This window comes from Pelophylax lessonae (genome assembly GCF_965119305.1).
Source record: "Pelophylax lessonae genome assembly, chromosome: 13".
NCBI classification, from domain to species: Eukaryota; Metazoa; Chordata; class Amphibia; order Anura; family Ranidae; genus Pelophylax; species Pelophylax lessonae.
Window position 1 is genome coordinate 67,992,749 of NC_138780.1, and position 18,894 is coordinate 68,011,642.

The window sequence follows — 18,894 nt, forward strand, 5'->3', positions numbered from 1 at the left end:
AAATAAAAACGTTTTTTATGTGATGTAGCATGCAGAAGCCACCGCACACTGCATTCACCTCCAATGTAAGGTGAATGAAAAACTGGCTTTAGCTCAGATCGTACGATTAAGTTGATTGTGTTGGTAAAACATGTAAGAGGGGCATGACCGATGGGCTGGGATGTGAGCTGAAGCCAGTTTTTCCATTCACCTTACACTGGAGTTGAATGCAACAAGTGGCAGTATGTGCATGTTAGATTACATTTTGGTGGAAGAAGTGCTCTATTATTGCCAGCACCTGAATACAGAGTGTAAACCTGGGAGACTGACGACTTGGAGAGGCGCTGATCTGTTATGGCGTCAGTCTGTTTTGGGCAATTGTGGCCTCAGAGTACTTTCAACAAACCATTTGGGTATTGCACATACTTTGTTATTTCTATGTATTGCTTGTGGATTTGTTAATAGCTTGCCCTGAAAAATTAACTTCTGGTTTTTAGATTTGAACTTCCTTACTACATTGGTTTGCTTTATTGCAGACAAACAGAATTGAAAGATAACATAGCAGGAAAATTAAAGTTCAGATGTAATGCAAGGGATGTAAAAACCATAAACAAAGTATGTAAATCGTATTTTGTTCATGTACTTGAAATATTACACACTAGGTTTTAGATATGTCCAATGCATATTTCCTTGGTTTTAGGGACATGTCCAAAGCATATATCCTGTACTGTACAATGCATATTTACTTCCATGGTAGTTGAGTTGATATCCCATCCTCTGTACATTCTCTATGCAGTACGAGCAAGTCAAATTATGGCATGTATGTAGTATTTGTGAACATTCAGTCCTTAGCATCACCTACTCCATCTGCATTTATTGCAAACATTGCCTCAGCCTCAGGCAGACACGGAGAGTCATAGATCTTACAAATTCTGGTCTCTCCTCTACCCTTCCGTAAGTAAAGTCTGTAATAAATAAATAAAAAAAAAAACACACGATAAGTATTTATTGTGAACAAAACTAGGAATATCATAGCTATAAAATAAAAAATGCAATTTTTTCTCATACCTCGTAGTAGATGCATGTGCAATAATATTTCCTCCAATGGGCTTTTTAGGATCGGCAGCAAACATAGCAGCTCCATCTACCTGTGCTACAACCTGGTTTGTAATCACAACCGCTACTCCAAACTTTAGGATAGAAAAAAACATTTGTTACGGAATTAATGTCTAGTACTATATGCAGATAAAGTGCAATTCAACAGATCACAGATCAGTGGAGAATATACAGTAATCATACCATCTCCCTTGAAATTTCACACTTTGGTCTCTGATGCCCATCATAGCTGATAGGTGGATTCATGTTGTGGCCATACGGCTCTAGGGTTTAGAAATATATGCCAAGATCTGAAAAACTTGGGCTGATTTACATTTTGATTGAAAATTCTCAGCGGTTTTAGTAAATCAGTCTTACCTTATGGAGTATAAGTTTTCCCCAAGTATGTGAATTTTGTCAAGATAGTCTGGATTCCTCCCTCAATCTTACATTTATAAAGATACACAACAGAAGACAGATCTACCTTCCTATGACCGGCTTTATTGTAGGGAAGGAATGAATCTTGAAAGTTCTAAAAAGGTAAAGAGATTTGACAACCACTTCAGCTCCGGAAGGTTTACCCCTCTTCATGACTAGACCATTTTTTGCGATACGGCACTGTTACTTTGAGACTTGCGCGTCATGCGACACTGTACCCAAATAAAATGCATGTCCCTTTCCCCCACAAACAGAGCTTTCTTTTGGTGGCATAAAGGCCCGTACACACGTACCGATTGTCGGCCGAAAATATTTGGCCGCCGAACGATCAACCGATTTTCGGCTTGTTAGTATGATGCTTCCGACAGCCGACAGAGCACTTTCGGCCGAAAAGAATCTGTCGTGCAAGCATTAAAATTTTTGTTGGCCAACACCAGAACGGCCGATTGTTCGCCAGTCAGTATAGAATTCGGCCGACAGACAGCAGATTTGCAAGACTGGGCATGCTCAGAAAAGAAAAAAGACCAGGAACGTTAATCATCACATGACATCACTTCTGCAGTCGGCTGTTGGCCGACAAAATTCGTGTGCAGTCTTTTGCAGTTTTCAACAGACAAGACAGCCCTCGGACAAAAGACGGCCGATCGTTCGGCCGACGATCGGTACGTGTGTATGGGGCTTTAGATCACCTCTGCAGTTTTTATTTTTTTGTGGTATAAACCAAAATATCCAACAAAAATAAATAAAAAAAATTTGAATTTCTTCATCAATTACATATTTTTGGTACGAAAAAAATTCAAGTGTATATTGATTGGTTTTCGCAAAAGCTATAGCGTCTACAAACTATGGGGTATATTTTTGGAATTTTTAGTTATTCATTTTTTACTAGTAATGGCGGCGTTTAGCGACTTCTAGCAGGACTGCGATATTGTGGCAGACAAATCAGACACCTGATACTTTTTGGGGACCAGTGACTCTAATACAGCTACATAGTCAGGTTGAAAAAAGACAAGTCCATATGGCTCAACCAATAAAAAAAAAACGTTTACAACGGTCATGGGTATCAGGTGGCAATCAGAGCCGTCTGCTCCGTACATCGGCTTCCCCGCTGACGGGCGGGGGCTCACGGCCGGTGGCGCACTCTCGCCTCCTAGCTACCTGCGCATGACCAACGTATACCTACGGCGGTTTGCGCAGGAGCGGCTTCCTGCCGCACTATATCTGCAGCAGGCGGTTGTAAAGTGGTTGCAGCAATCTAGTGAGCTATCCAGAACCACCTCTGGAGGGAGTCTATTCCACATTTTAACAGCTCTTACGGTGAAGAAACCTTTCCATATTTGGAGACAAAATAGGTTTTCCTCTAGACGTAAAGAGTGCCCCCTTGTCCTCTGTGTTGACCTTAAAGTGAACAACTCAACACCAAGTTCACTATATGGACCCCTTATGCATTTATATATGTTGAGGGTATCCCCCCTTAATCTCCTCTTCTCAGAGAATAAATTCAGTTCCTCTAATCTTTCCTCATAGCTGAGCTCCTCCGTGCCTCTTATCAGTTTGGTTGCCCTTCCCTGCACTTTCTCCAGGTCCCCCGATATCCTTTTTAAGAACTGGTGCCCAAAACTGAACTGCATATTCCAGATGAGGTCTTACTAATGATTTGTACAGGGGCAAAATGATATCTCTCTCTCTGGAGTCCATGCCTCTATTAATACAAGAAAGGACTTTGCTTGCTTTGGAAACCGCAGCTTGGCATTGCATGCTATTAAGCCTATGATCTACCAGAACACCCAGATCCTTCTCTGCTATGGATTCCCCCAGTTCTACTCCCCCTAGTATGTATGATTCATGCGGATTCTTAGTGCCCAAGTGCATAACTTTACATTTATCAACATTAAACCTCATTTGCCACACAGCTGCCCAATGAAACAGTGCACTGAAGTCAGCTTGTAAGTTGGAGACATCCTGTAAGGAAGTTATTCCACTGCAAAGCTTGGTGTCATCTGTAAAGACTGAAATGGTACTTTTAATCCCAGACCCTATATCATTTATAAAGATATTAAAAAGTAAGGGTCCCAACACTGAACCTTGGGGTACACCTCTGATAACCTTCGACCATTCAGAGTAAGAAACATTAACCACTACTCTCTGAATTCTATGTTTTAGCCAATTTTCTATCCATTTGCAACCTGATCTTTCCAAGCCAGTAGGCTTTACCTTACACATTAGCCGTGTGTGGGGAACTGTGTGAAACGCTTTTGCAAAATCCAAATATACTACATCCACAGCCACCCCTCTGTCCAAGGTTTTACTTACCTCATAAAAATAAATCAGGTTTGTTTGACAATTTCTGTCTTTCAGGAATCCATGCTGTCTGTTGCTTAAAATATTTTTTTCCAGCAAGAACTCATCTATGTGGTCTTTTATTAAACTCTCCAGTATCTTTCCGACTATAGAATTTAAACTAACAGGTCTATAGTTACTTGGCAAAGACTTTGATTCCTTTTTAAATATAGGCACCACATTGGCCCTACGCCAATCCAGTGGTACTATTCCAGTCCTTAATGAGTCCCTAAAAATTAGAAACAAAGGCTTTGAAATTCCAGCACGCAATACTTTTAGGATGCGTGGGTGGATGCCATCTGGTCCAGGTGCTTTATCCACCTTTATTCTGACTAAATATTTCTGGACCATATCACCTTTGAGCAGAGATGTATAGTAACGAAGTAGAACTACTTAAGTACTGTACTTAAGTACCGAAATGCAGTATCTGTACTTTCCTAGAGTAGAATTTTTTTCTCCTACTTCTACTTTTACTTCACTACATTTTTTCGATGATTTCGATACTTCTACTCCGATATTTTTTTTTTGTGCTGCAAAAGTACTCGTTACTTTTCTGCCTTTCCCTTTTCTTTTTTGTTTGGTTTCCCTCCTTACTGCTCTCTCCTACTCTTTCAATTATCCTCCCTATTCTGCCTTCCCCCCTCCCCTCCCCTTTTCTATAGGAAGGCAAAGGTAAAGATACCCCCCTTTTTCATGGGTACCTGGTCTCTGGCCATTTGGGTAGCGTTGTTCCGCTCCAGGCTTCCGCTGGGCCGGCGTGGAGTGCTCCCACATGCGCCTCTCGGCTCTCTGCATGTGTGGCGGCCTTCGGCCACTCCGCTCCTCCCCTCCTTGTCTCCATTCGCTGACGTCTCAGCGCTGGGAGGTGGGGATTCCGGCGGCCACGCAGTAGAGGCACGTGCGCATGCACAGTGCGATCGAGGCACTAGCGGCCATCTTGGTTAAGGGAAACATGGGGGGTCTCTGATGTAAGGGGGGGCTTTGTGTGGGCGGTCTCTGATGTAAGGGGGATCTGTGTGGGGGGTCTCTGATGTAAGGGGGGTCTCTGATGTAAGGGGGGCTCTGTGTGGGAGGGCTCTGATGTAAGGGGAGCTCTGTGTGGAGGGGCTCTGATGTAGGGAGAGCTCTGTGCGGGGCTCTATGGGGGGGGGGGCTCTGATGTAAGGGGGCTCTGTAGGGATGGTCTCTGATGTAAGGGGGCTCTGTGTTGGGGTCTCTGGATGTAAGGGGGGCTTTGTGTGAGGGGTCTCTAAAGTAAGGGGGCTTTGTGTGGGGGGTCTCTGATGTAAGGGGGGCTCTGTGTGGGGGGTCTCTGATGTAAGGGGGGCTTTGTGTGGGGGGTCTTTGATGTAAGGGGGCTCTGATGTAAGGGGGCGCTGTGTGGGGGGTCTTTGATGTAAGGGGGCTCTGTGTGGGGGGTCTCTGGTGTAAGGGGGCTCTGTGAGGGGGTCTCTGATGTAAGGGGTCTCTGTGTGGGGGATCTCTGATGTGTGGGGGTCTCTGATGTAAGGGGGCTCTGTGTGGGGGGGGGGTCTCTGATGTAAGGGGGACTCTGTGTGGGAGGGCTCTGATGTGGGGGGCTCTGATGTAAGGGGAGCTCTGTGTGGAGGGGCTCTGATGTAAGGGGAGCTCTGTGTGGAGGGGCTCTGATGTAAGGGGAGCTCTGTGGGGGGCTCTGATGTAAGGGGGGCTCTGTGGGGATGGTCTCTGATGTAAGGGGGCTCTGTGTTGTTGTCTCTGATGTAAGGGGGGCTTTGTGTGAGGGGTCTCTAAAGTAAGGGGGCTTTGTGTGGGGATGGTCTCTGATGTAAGGGGGCTCTGTGTTGGGGTCTCTGATGTAAGGGGGGCTTTGTGTGGGGGGCTCTGATGTAAGGGGGCTCTGTGGGGGGGTCTCTGATGTAAGGGGAGCTCTGTGTGTGTGGGGGGTCTCTGATGTAAAGGGGGCTCTGTATGGGGGTCTCTGATGTAAGGGGGCTCTGTGTGGGGGGTCTTTTATGTAAGGGGGGCTCTGTGTGGGGGGTCTCTGCTGTAAAGGGGGCTCTTTGTGGGGGCTGGGGGGTCTCTGCTGTAAGGGTGCTCTGTGTGGGGGGTCTCTGATGTAAGTGGGGCCTCTGCGGGGGGTTTCTGTTGTAAGGGGGCTCCGTTGGGGGGTCTCTGATGTAAGGGGGGTCTCTAATGTAAGGGGGGCTAAGTTTGTAGTGATCATAAAAAAGAAAAGTCAAATGAAGTGCAAGAAAAAATGTGCAGGGCGCTGGTGGGGGCGCCACAGGATCAGCTCGCACAGGGCGCTTGAACACCTAAGGCCGGCCCTGGTTGGGAGGTTCTTTCCCATTAACAGCAGATATGAAATTATATTCATCTTGTTTTGTCACATACAGTATATATATTTGAAGATTCACAATATTTTGAACTTTTTATTGACTTAGATTTCATACATTCTTCCTTTATTTCATTATTGGAATATATTGTTGTATACCACATTGGTTTATATATGATTTTGCGCACCAATAAGCTGTGGAGAAAAAAAACAGGCAGGGAAGAGAAGGAGGGATGCTTTAAAAGGGGAAGGGAGGGACATACTTTATCTGTTTTTTGTTTACAAAAAGTTACAGCCTAAGGAATTGTGATTGTCCTTTAGGTTAATCATTTGAATAAATCATTTGAAATAATAAAAAACAATATGATGTTCAAACTTTTGACTTCTTTCTTTAATAACTACATAACACAGTACTTCTACTTTCAGTACTTAAGTAGAATTTTTTTTTCAAAACTACTGGTACTTTTTACTTTTAGTACTTAAGTAGCAATGTTTTTGAAAAAACTACTTGCAATACTTAAGTAAAAAAAATGTTGAATACTTTAGTACTTCCACTTAAGTAACTTTTTCTGCGAGCACTTCCACTTCTACTTAAGTAACTTTTTGATCGAGCACTTGTACTTTTACTCAAGTAGAAATTTTGAGTACTTTATACAAGTCTGCCTTTGAGCCATTGTGGAACATTTGGGGCTGTGTCAATACCGTCCTCATTATGGTCATGAGCTCCCCCATGCTCCTTTGTATACACAGAGCTGAAGAAAGTATTTAATAAATTTGCCTTCTCTTCGTCCCCAGTCACCCACTCCTGATTATTTTGTAAAGGGCCTACATCAGGCATCACTAAATGGCGGACCAAGTCAGGACCCAATCAATGTTCCGTGCTGTTGCGACATTTAGGTTCTGTTTTTTTTCCCTCCGCCACTGCAGCTCTGTCTTTACAGCGCTGACATCGGAGGAGCAGCGCAGTGATGCACAGAGGACAGGGGCTGGTACAGTTAAATGATTGGTTGCTAGAACTGCTCTGTATTCTAGCAACCAACCAGTTAACTGGGGCAGGTCCTGCCCTCTGTCCATCCCTTTGCTGCACTTCTGATCTCAGCTGCTGTGCCTCCAATGTCAGCCACGCTGCCCTGTGTAAGGTAGGACAGGGAAGAGGGCACTGCTGACGTAAAGGGGGAATGAGGGGTGATATCAAAGAGGCAGGCAGAGATATGAAGGGGGATGGGGTTCTACAAAGGGGGTGAGGACTGATGAAATGTAAAGGGGGGGCTGGGGACTGCAGTGTGAAGGAGGGGTGCGATAAAATGGGGGAGGACAGTTATGTGAAGGGGTGCTATAAGAGGGGGGGGGGGACAGTTATGTGAAGGAGGGTGCTGTAAAGAGGGTGAGGACAGTTATGTGAAGGGGGTGCTATAAAGGGGGGGACAGTTATGTGAAGGGGGTGCTATAAAGGGGGTGAGGACAGGAATGTGGAGGGGGTGCTATAAAGAGGGTGAGGACAGGAATGTGAATGGGGGTGCTTTACAGGGGTGAGGACAGGAACATGAAGGGGGGCTGGGGACTGCAATTTGAAGGAGGGGTACTTTAAATGGGGCGAGGACAGGAATGTGAAGGGGGGCTGAGGACTGTAATGGGAAGGGGGGGGGGTTGATGTGCAGGGGGACTGAAAACACTGATGTAATAAAAAGGATTGTGATGTGAAGGATCGTAGACTAGGTTCACATTATTGCGTAACGCGTGTAGGCGGCCCATTTATTTCAGTGGGCAGCCTTATAAGCAGAAACACAGAAAAATAAGTCCCTTACCTTTTTTCTTTTTAATTGCGCCATACCAAGCTGCATGGTACTGTGGCACTCATAAAGACGAATAATTTTTAAAAGCTCTTTTCTTTTTATTTATAGCTTTTAACTTTGAGCCAGATGGGCTAAAAATAAAAAAAAGTCTAAAAATAAAAACATTTTAAACATATTATCCATGGGAATATACTTTGCAGCGAGTTTGCATAAAGTCTTTTTGAAAATTTCCCATCTCTTTTCTGTGCTCTTATCGATGCCAATATTCCCTCCCAGTCTAAATCCTGGAGAGCAGCCCTCATCCTTGAAAACCTTGCGTTTTTTGCTTACAGCTAACATTTCCTGAGTGGTAGAAGGCACTGATTTGGAGATAAGCAATGACACACCCCTAGAATAAGAGGAGTGGGTGGCATGAAAGGACCAGCCCACCCAGGGTCGTCGGATAGCACCCAATAGGGGGCCCTCGGCGTGAGTTTCCACCAGGGCAATAATGTCAGCACGCTGCTCCTTCAGATAGAAGGTGCGCTTGATTTTATCAAGTAACCCACGCATATTCCAGGTAAGAATTTTAAGGTGTGTCATGGCAGCAACATACTGATCTAGAAGTGACGGGGGCCAGGAGGAGTCCCCAGGGCAGGTGGCGCCCCCACCAGCATGAAAATATTCAACAATGTCACAGAACAATAAAGGCCACGGACAAGTAAAGGCAGGCATACATTCAGATAACACAAACACATAAGCTGCATATGACAAACAAAACCAACCGGGCAAGCCGAAGAATAGTGTCCCGATCACTGTAATTCAAGAACTTTGCAAAGAACACCCTAAGGAGGGGCGCCTTGAGGGGGCTTCTTGGCAGGCATGCAGTGGGCTCGTGCCACAATGAAGGCATGAGAAAAGGCCTCCCTGCCGTAGGTCTTAACAAGCAATTCTTCCAGAAAAGGAGCCAGGTTGGTACCCTCTGCACCCTCTGGCAGGCCAATAAATCGCAAATTGTTCCGCCGGACTCAGTTTGAGATCATCTAGCTTCTGCAGGAGGCCTGCTCTACCGAGCCTCTGAGCGGGGGGGGGGGGGGGGGGGGATGTCATCCTCCACTGGGCCCAGGCGATCCTCCGCCTCCGACACACGGCCTCTGAGCTTTTGTAGATCCTGCTGGAGGAGGGAGATATCCACCTTCACCTCCTCCAGTTTTGCAGTCCGTAATCGCCTCCAGGATTTTGCATTGGTCTAGAGGTGGCGCGGCCGGGGCAGGAGGGGAAGAAGGAGAGCAACCATCTTTGGACTGCATGCTTCCCTCCTGGCGCCGTAATATGTCCAGTTTAGTAGCCGCTTCGGATACCTTCCGTGGAGGCGACATGGCGAGAAGAGAAGCCGGGGTGACTACCCAAAAAAAGTAGGCGAGTAGAAAGCAAAGTAAAGTATCGGGCACAGGATCAATATATCGGATATAGACCGGGAGAGCTCCGCTCACCAGCGTCCATTCACATGCAGCTCCAGGCTACGCCCTCGCTTACAGCTAACATTAAATGAAATCATATTATGGTCACAGTGATCAGTGCTAAAAAGAAAATGGGGTTTTTGACTTCCTGTAAAATCTATTTCTCCGATGTTCATTGACGGACACAACTCCCAAATCTAACCATTGGGTTATACTGCCCCCTACAGCAGTACGACACTAGGCAGAAATAAAATCTGGCTACACCTATGGGCAGTCCCAGGGAGTATACTCCCTCTCTCGGCTATAGGTACTCAGTTCAGGTGCAAGCAGTGTCAGAAGAATTACAACTTCAGAGGGTTGGGTGCCGTGTCCGTCGAACATTCATTGACGAACAAAGCTCCTGATCTTCTTAACCATTGGGATGTCCCAAAGCAGTGTTAAAAATGAGGGTTGTGAACAGCAAAAAAAAAAAAAAAAAAATCTCAAGGCTAAACAGTAGCCAACCAGGCAACAGGAGCTAAAACAACAACTGGAGCCCACCTTAAAAAAACAACAATACACCCTCAAAGAGGATCAGGTCCTCTGAACAGCAGCCTGCAAAACCTAGTGGCCAAAAGAAGCATCTGCAGATGTCAACACATTCACTTTATAGAACTTTGTGAAAGTGTGGACCGACAATCAAGTGGCCGCCTTGCAAACCTGCGCCACTGACTCCTGACAGAAGGCCCAGGAGGCACTAAGCATCCAAGTAGAGTGAACCAGGAAAGGAAGAACCTGACCCCTGATGGAATAGGCCTGAATAACCATCTGTCTGATCCATTGGGAAATGGTCGTAGAGCAAGTGGACAACCCCTTCTGAGGCTTATCCGTGAGCACAAATAGGGAGTCATTTCCTAAAAGACTGCGTAGCTGCCAGGTACACCCTAATTGCCCACATTCAAGGCATGCAAGGCAATTTCCTTCAGATGTTTTAGCCTGGGACACAGGGAAGGCAACACAATGTCCTTGTTCAAATGGAAAACAGACAACCTTTGGAAGGAACGATGGACAGGGGCAAAGAACCACCTTATCTCTGAACCAGTAAGGTGGCCAGGATAACGCCACCAATTCCGACACCCTGCGCGTACAAGTGAAAGCTACCAAAAAGGCCACCTTTTGGGACAACGTAAGCAGGGGAATCTCCCGAAATCAAAGGTCCCAAGGCAGCAACGAAGACCACACTGGAGGTGTTTAGTGCCTAACTCCCTCAAGAAAAGTACGCACCAGGGAGTATGTGGCCAAAGGCCATTGAAATAGGACCACTAAGGTCGATAACTGACCCCTGATAGTACTCAAGGCCACTTTCTGCTCAACCCCCCCCCCGTTTAAGCAATGTCAAGATCCGAGCCAACGAACATCGAGGATGAACCCCAGGAGACTCACACCATGCAATGTATGTCTTCCACGTACCACGGAAGATCTTCCTAGAAGTAGGTTTCCTAGCTTTTAACAGCGTTGGAAACACTGACTCACGACTGTAAAGCAGGATGGAAGATTAGTCCTTGGGACAGCAGATCCTCCCGGAGAGGAAGCTTCCAAGGACCATCGTGACCAGCCGCACCAGATCAGCGTACCAAGCCAAGCGAGACCAGACCGGGGCCAATAAAATGATTGGAATACTTTCCCGCATAGAAGTCTTGGCAGAAGCTTGAGAGAAGTGAAGGCGTAAATCAGACGATACTGACCCCGCAGGGCCACCAGCATGTCTGTGGCATCCGCCAGAGGATCCCGTGACCGAACCACAAACCTCTGCACCTGTTGAGGTGGCAAGTCAACAGATCCACCTCGGGGATGCCGAACAGGAGACACAACTGATGAAACCCCTCCAGATGAAGGGACTTCTCCCCATGGTCCAACGCCTGCCGACTGAGGTAATCCACCTGCCAGTATTCCAAATCTGGGAATGTATATGGTGGAGAGGGCTGGAACAAACTGTTCTGCCACCTTAGAATGCCGGCTACCTCTAGAGCCGCCAGGACACTGCTTGTGCTCCACTGGTGACTGACATAAGCCACGGCTGTGGCATTGTCTGATTGAATATGCACTTGACATCCCTGAAGACAATCCATCCAATGTTCCAGGCAAAGTCTGATCGCTCGGAGTTCCAAGACACTGATCAGTAGTCTGGACTAGGCCTGCACGATATTGGAAAAAAAATATATTGCTATATTTTTTTTCCAACGATACATATTACGATATTGAGAGACCCGTCAATCCAGGCTAAAGTCAACAATTACCTTACAAGGGACACCTGGGACAGCCAGGGTTAATGTTACTGTAGGGATGGGATGAGTTTTGCAGCAGCCCTTCTTCTGATTGTATATATTATATACTGCACTGGGAGTCTGGGACAGCCAGGATTAATGTTGCCGACACTGTAGGGAAGGATGCTGGGAATGGATGGAAATCATGAAGCATGCAGGCAGCAGCACAGCCTTCTAAATTTTAATTGCAGATACAGGGCAGGCCAGGGTTAATAATGGTACTCAATACTCTCAGTGACAGTCAGTGACAGTGTGGAATCGGATTATTCAGTCTCATTCTCGTCGGGACTCACAGTGGTGGTAGGAGCGGATGACTAGGAGCCAGTAAAAGATCACAGCCGCATACACTGACTCACTCCACTTCCGTGCTCTGCAGCCCACACGTTCAGTCTCCGCCCTCAGCTAGTTTTCTCAAATGGCACAGCGAACCAGTCACGCCGTATCGGCACAGCGAACCAATCAGGTGTGCAGGCACGCGTTATTTGTTAGCTGTGCAGCTGCTCACGGCGTGCTCCTCAGAGTCCCGACTTCTCCCTGCCTATGCAAAATATCGTGACCTAGACGATATGAATATCACCCACGTCCGCAGAATGATAGTCGATATATCGACTATCGTTCAGCCCTAGTCTGGACGATAGTCGATATATCGACTATCGTTCAGCTCTAGTCTGGACTCTTCCAGTGTCCAGATCCCCTGAGCAGAATATTTGCTGAGAACGCCTTCCCAAACGGACAGGCTGGCATCCATGGTGACCACTGTCCAATACCAGGGGAGGAAGGATTTGGCCAGCTGAAGCACAAAGTCACCATATCAGGGACTCTTTCATTCTCCAGCTCAGCCGGGTGCGATTGTCCAGAGACTGCGGATTCTCGTCCCATTTGGCCAGAAACTCCCTTGCAGAGAACTCGTATGGAACTGTGCAAACACACCCGCCTCGAAGGTAGACACCATGAAGGCCAGCACCTGCATGCAAGTCCAGAGGAATAACCATCTGCTGGACAGCAGGAGACAAAGTACAGCCTGCAGTTTCTGGAGTTTGTCCAGAGGAAGGAGCACTCCGGCTAAGGCAGAGTCGAGAGTCCGACCCAAATAGTCCAGTTTGTAGAAAGAAACCAGAGCAGACTTCTGAAAATCCAGTTTTTAGCCAAACTCCCTCAAGCTCGTATGGTGATTACCAGGTTTTCCACCAGAGCAGTAGAGACTGCTCGCAGAAGGATGACGTCCATGTAGCCCAGTACCACGATACCCCATTGGCATAACAATGCAGTCACTGGGGCAAACACTTTTGTGAAAACCCGAGAAGAGGCGGGATCAAAAGGTAATGCCACAAACGGATAATGCTCCTCTCCCACAATAAAGTGGAGGAAGCGCTGGATACCGACACATATTGGAATGTGAAGGTAAGCTTTCTTGATGTCGAAGGCAAGAAAATCCCCCTGATGCAGGGAAGCAACCACCGTGTGAACAGACTCCATTTTGAACTTCTGCACCCGCACAAAGCAGTTCCGCATCTGCCTTTTTTCCTCGGGGACTGTATACAGGTTTGCGTAAAACCCCTGAAAACGTTCCAAAGTCAGAACCGGGACTATCACCCGTAAAGAAAAGGGTTTGCACCGCCCAAAAAAGAGCCTGTAAGCGGACTGGGGACAGTCCCATGTTGGAAGAAAGAACCCCTTTCCAGAGGGTAAGAACGAAACTCAAACTTGTAGCCAGACCGAATGACCTCGTGGACCTACTTGTTCTCGTATCAGGGGAGTCCACGGGTCCGGGAACCAGCGAAGATGTCCCCCTACCCCAGATACAGGTGAGAGCACCCCTTGTTGCTGAAGAGGCCTTGTCCACGGGTCTGGAGAAACTTGTGCCTGACCAAGTTCGCTTGGATCCTCCAGAGGCGGCCCCAAAGAGCTCCGATACCTTGTCAGTTGACCCCAAGGGACAAATAACTTACTATGAGCCGAGAAAAATGGGCCACGTCTACGAGGGACCTTGCCCTCAGTAGCCTGCAGAAGAAAGGTATTCTCCCCCCCCCCCCTCCTTGAGACCTGTAATGATGTCATCCAGGGTAGCACCAAAAAGGCAACCTCCTCGAAAGGAAAGATCAGTCAAAGCCTTGTTGCAGACCAGCATTTGAGACAAAAGACACACCGAAGGACCCCTGCCGAAACAGAGATCTGAGCCACTATGAGCCGCATTCAAAGGAGGCATCATATATAAACTGCAGCCCCTGGACCAGCTGGTCCGCTAGCTCAGCAAAGGCAGGGGGAGCCACTCCCCCTCCGATCACGGCTTAAAAGGTTAGCCCACTCGGTCAGAGTCTGCGACACCAGGGCCATGGGGAATATCAGCCTCAGTGCCGAACCAGCCAGGATGTACAAATTGCGGGGCCACAGCCTCCACCTTCCTGTCAGCCAGGTCCTTAACCTCCCTAGCGGTATATATAGTGTACCAAAATCGGTAACCCCGAGCCACACTCGGGATCACCCCACAATAAAACTCACCATTCCCTGCAATTCCCCGCCGTGTGCTCGGCTGATGCTGGCACCTGTCTTTCGGTTCCCTTCCCTGCGAGCGTTACAAAGCGGGGGTGGGGGTACCGGCGGCAAATTAAAAAATGTAAATACACCAAATGACATAATACAAAGTTGTGATGCTAACGGATTACACTGTATCATGCCATTTCACCTGATGGCTTTTCCAGTGCCCTGCCTGTGCTTTTCCAGTTCTTTGTGCCTGGAAAATTGAGAACGACCATGGCGTCCAAAAAGCGTTTTTTGCGCGCAAAAGAGCTTTTAGACTAAATGGAAAACCGTAACAGCGAAACAGAGTTACTTGAAGAACTGAGCGATAGTGTAAGGGTAATCCCAAAACTCACTGGTTTCAATAACATTTTGGCTGTTGAAGCCAGATTGAAAATTATATTTATTTAGACAAACATGTAGATAGGAAGCCATGTTTGGAGAGCAAGTCAGTCAATTACATTCTGTTGGCTTAATGAACATTGCTCTAACTTCCTAAAGACTTGTATTACAATTTTATACATTCTGAAGTGGGTGGCACCTATCTAAAGTTTCTTTGAAGTTCCATCTCAGTCTTTGATGACATTCTTTGATATGCGAAATGGACATTTAACATAAAATGTGTCACTTCCAAAACTTGTTGGCTAAACAGGTCTACAGAGGCAGAGATAGCAATCTTAACAGCTGGAGCTGCAAATGGCTCCTGAACACAACAGCTGCCATACAATACGACCTCTCACAAAACATAAATCCAATATATCTGCTTAATCACAAATCCATGCCCGATAATCATAAGTAAATATTTAACAAAATGGCTGCTTCCCTTTTCCTCATCAATAGCGATTCGTGGGAAAATTCGTCATCAGGTACGTTGGAAATTCTGAAGAATTATTTGATATACGTCCCAATTTTTTTTTAGTTTTGGTGCATGTAACGGAACCGTCGACCCACACCGTGCTTGTGGTCTTCCGTCAGTATAAGGCTTCCTCCAGTCTGGACATATAGAGATATTCCAGCCGCCCCCCCATACAAGAACTAGCCTGAACTTAGCTTGTATGTGTCTGGAAACAACTAACTCCTTTATTAAAACAAGCAGTAGATTTTTATACACTTGAGAAGCATGACAGTCACCACACGAACAATGGCCTGAACATTTACATAAGCATCACATAATGAATAGATAACGAGGTAGAGCTGACTCATGGCTAATCCCATCTAGACAAGGTTATCATTTACATGCTAATTAGCTCAGCGTACTTAAGTCAGCCTGGAAGCCCAGACTGCCGGCACCAAAAGTAAAACAGATACAAATACACATATTATAGTGTAAATACTGAGAACCCACAGTAAACAATAGATGATCAAATCAACATGATTTACAATCCATGGAAGACAGGTGTTTGGGCTGATGGCATGCATCTGTTACAAGTCTGATCAACTTAAGCAGTCCAAACCATCAATTTATCTGTCACATAGTTTTTTTCAGTCTCAGTGACGGCGAGTACCGTCACATATCTTCCCCCCAAAGGTAGACGAACCAGGTACCAGACCCCCAACTGGTCTGTGCCTGAGTTCGTCGGGTAACAAGTCCCAAAGAGTCAATCCATCATGGCAACTTCCTTGACAAAGTTCCACATAGCTTGTAAGTTTGTCCCGGCAGGGCGCATGGAGCTCTCATAGCCAATCAGTCTGTGGAAGTCTGGTTTGGGCAGGCCAGACTGGGCTTCTTGGTCACCCTGTGTCCCTAAAAGACACAGGGTGATTTAGACATAAGAAGTGCCTAGGGGGTTGAGAGAGGTATTTCCCAACCTCTCTAAGGTAAGCTGTGTTCCAAGGACCCCCCAACCAAAGTGACTACCGTCACATCTCCTTCCTTCTGGAAGGAGACTAACACAGGAGGGGACCCCAAATGGGTTGACTTTAAAGGTAGTCTGTAGTTCCAGCCCCCCAATGTCTATACCCACACAGTACCCCAAGCAAATTGTCCCAAAAGGAGCATTACTCACCCAACCAACCTCTGCCTCTCTCGTAGAACATACCCGCTGTAGGGAAGAAGCGTGGACTGGCCCTTCTCCCTGGAGTCCTTTCAGCCGCTGGAGAGAAGACAGGGTGGCTGGGCTCACTCCCTCATGCTGTTGGGGATCTGGGCCGACTGCCCAGCATCCCTGGGGTATACAGGTGGGGATTGTAGTCTCATCCACCTGCTCAGGAAATCCATCCCTTGTGAGTTGAGGGCAGAGGCCAGAAGCACTCTGCTCTGTTGCCAGCACTTCTGCTGGGGACTCCACGTAATCTGCTCCGGCAACCTCTTGTCTCTTCTCCCCCTGGATCCTGATCTGCTGCTGGGGACTGACCACCACCTTCTCACCCTGGGTCTCCGGGACTGCTGCAGGTGTGGGGCAGAGGTCTTGGACCCTCTGTCCAGTTGTCAGCGCTTCTGCTGTAGAAGTTTCTTGTAACTCCACAGATGCTGCTGGCCTGAAATCCCGTGTCCCTGTCAGTGGTGTAGCAGACAGGTCAGCTGCCTCTTCTCTCTGGGAGGCTGAAGCTGCTGTTGGTGTTGGGCAGAGCTCAGTAATGCTAGGCCCTGATGCCAGCTTTTCTGCAGGAACATAAACTGAAAAGTCAGTGGCCTTGCACACATCTTGCTGGGTCACCAATTGTTGCAGGCAGAGGTCAGCCACGCTGTGCCCGGATGCCCGCTCTTCCGCTGCAGGCTCACTGGGAGGTTCCTCCTCAGCAGAAAAGTCTATTAAATCCCCAGTTTCTGGAATTGCTGAAAGTTCAGGACACAGACTGGTGGCACTTGGGCCCAGTGCCAACACTTTTGTAGGTGATTTATAATCCAAATCCTCTTCCGATGGAAAGTCCATTAAATTTGTAATCCGTGGTTTGGGAATGAAGATGGCTTCCTCTATCCAGCGGCTGATCAGATGCATTCCTCCATCCAAGCTCGTCCTGTGCAGAAACAGGTTCGTCAAGGTGAGTCAGCACTTGCTGCATCCGCCATAAGACCTCTGCATCCAAAACCGTGGGTGCAGGTGAGCAAAGCACACTATTACTGTGCCACATTGCCGACTCTTCAGTCAGGATTTCTGGACTGTCAGCTGGTACTTCTGGATATTCCCAGGCAAGGGGAGCCCAGGCCTGGTACTGAGCAGAGTCTAGCAGCCGTCTGTAGGTGATCTCCAGCTCCCATTCCTGATTGGCCAGAAATTCCAAATCTTCCAGTGCCCAGTGCACGTCCAAGACATTCAGCATCTGTTCTCTGTATTCCAAGATTTCCTCTAAACGCCACTCCAAATCGCTCCCAAAGTCGGGGTCCTCAGACAGCCTCTCTAATAACAGCCCCAGGCCGCCGTAGCAAAAGCCTTCCGTTGGGCTGCCGTCTGCTGTCCATGGGCACACTTGGGTTACGTACCAGCGGAGGGCTCTATAGCGCTCATCCAACCGCATCTCTTCCTGGACCAGCCTGCTTAACTCAGCTTTCCATTCCTTATGCGGTTGTCTCCCCAAAAACACCATTCGCACTTCGTACTGCGACCAGTACCTTTCCTGGAAGGAGGGGAGGATTTTTCCCTGGTGTCGCTGCTCACGAGCTAGTGCTTCCTCCCAGAGTTCCAATCGGATTGAATTGTGCCATCCCAGCAGGACCTTCTCTGAAACTTGTCCCCTGTGCTGTATCCGCATCTCTCGCAACCTCCTTCCGAATTCCTCTTCCATGGCGGCTGATATCTGTACCTCTCCTCTTCTGCTCCCCGGACCTTGGATCCCGGTGGAGGTTTGGATGTTCCAGACTGCAGGAAGCGTCCCACCGCTTGCCACCAATGTAACGGAACCGTCGACCCACACCGTGCTTGTGGTCTTCCGTCAGTATAAGGCTTCCTCCAGTCTGGACATATAGAGATATTCCAGCCGCCCCCCCATACAAGAACTAGCCTGAACTTAGCTTGTATGTGTCTGGAAACAACTAACTCCTTTATTAAAACAAGCAGTAGATTTTTATACACTTGAGAAGCATGACAGTCACCACACGAACAATGGCCTGAACATTTACATAAGCATCACATAATGAATAGATAACGAGGTAGAGCTGACTCATGGCTAATCCCATCTAGACAAGGTTATCATTTACATGCTAATTAGCTCAGCGTACTTAAGTCAGCCTGGAAGCCCAGACTGCCGGCACCAAAAGTAAAACAGATACAAATACACATATTATAGTGTAAATACTGAGAACCCACAGTAAACAATAGATGATCAAATCAACATGATTTACAATCCATGGAAGACAGGTGTTTGGGCTGATGGCATGCATCTGTTACAAGTCTGATCAACTTAAGCAGTCCAAACCATCAATTTATCTGTCACATAGTTTTTTCAGTCTCAGTGACGGCGAGTACCGTCACAGTGCAGAATGAGTAGTTTGAAAATAATGAAGAATTTGATGAAACTACTCATTCTGCACCAAAACTAAAAAAAATTTGGGAAGTATATCAAATGATTCTTTAGAACTTCCAAACTGAGCTATGTGCCAGAAAGAGACATCAGAATCATTGCTCTTGTCACTTTCCGTACCGGATGACGAATTTTCCCACGAATCGATATTGCTCAGTTCTTCAAGTAACTGTTTCGCTGTTGCCGTTTTCCAGTTCGTCTAAAAGCGCTTTTGC

The 18,894-nt window shown here is 47.1% G+C and overlaps 1 protein-coding gene across 1 annotated transcript in view; it reads right to left on the reverse strand.

Annotated features, from left to right (window-relative positions):
• Positions 1–674: 674 nt before the first annotated feature.
• Positions 675–18,894, reverse strand: part of RAD51 (RAD51 recombinase) — a 72,534-nt gene continuing 54,314 nt past the window's right edge. Inside the window, exons 8-9 of the mRNA XM_082275088.1 lie at positions 1,048–1,169; positions 675–944 (exon numbers count right to left, since the gene is read on the reverse strand). Of these exons, the coding sequence (XP_082131214.1) occupies positions 821–944; positions 1,048–1,169 (246 nt within the window). The 3' untranslated portion in view covers positions 675–820. The remainder of the gene's footprint in view (positions 945–1,047; positions 1,170–18,894) is intronic.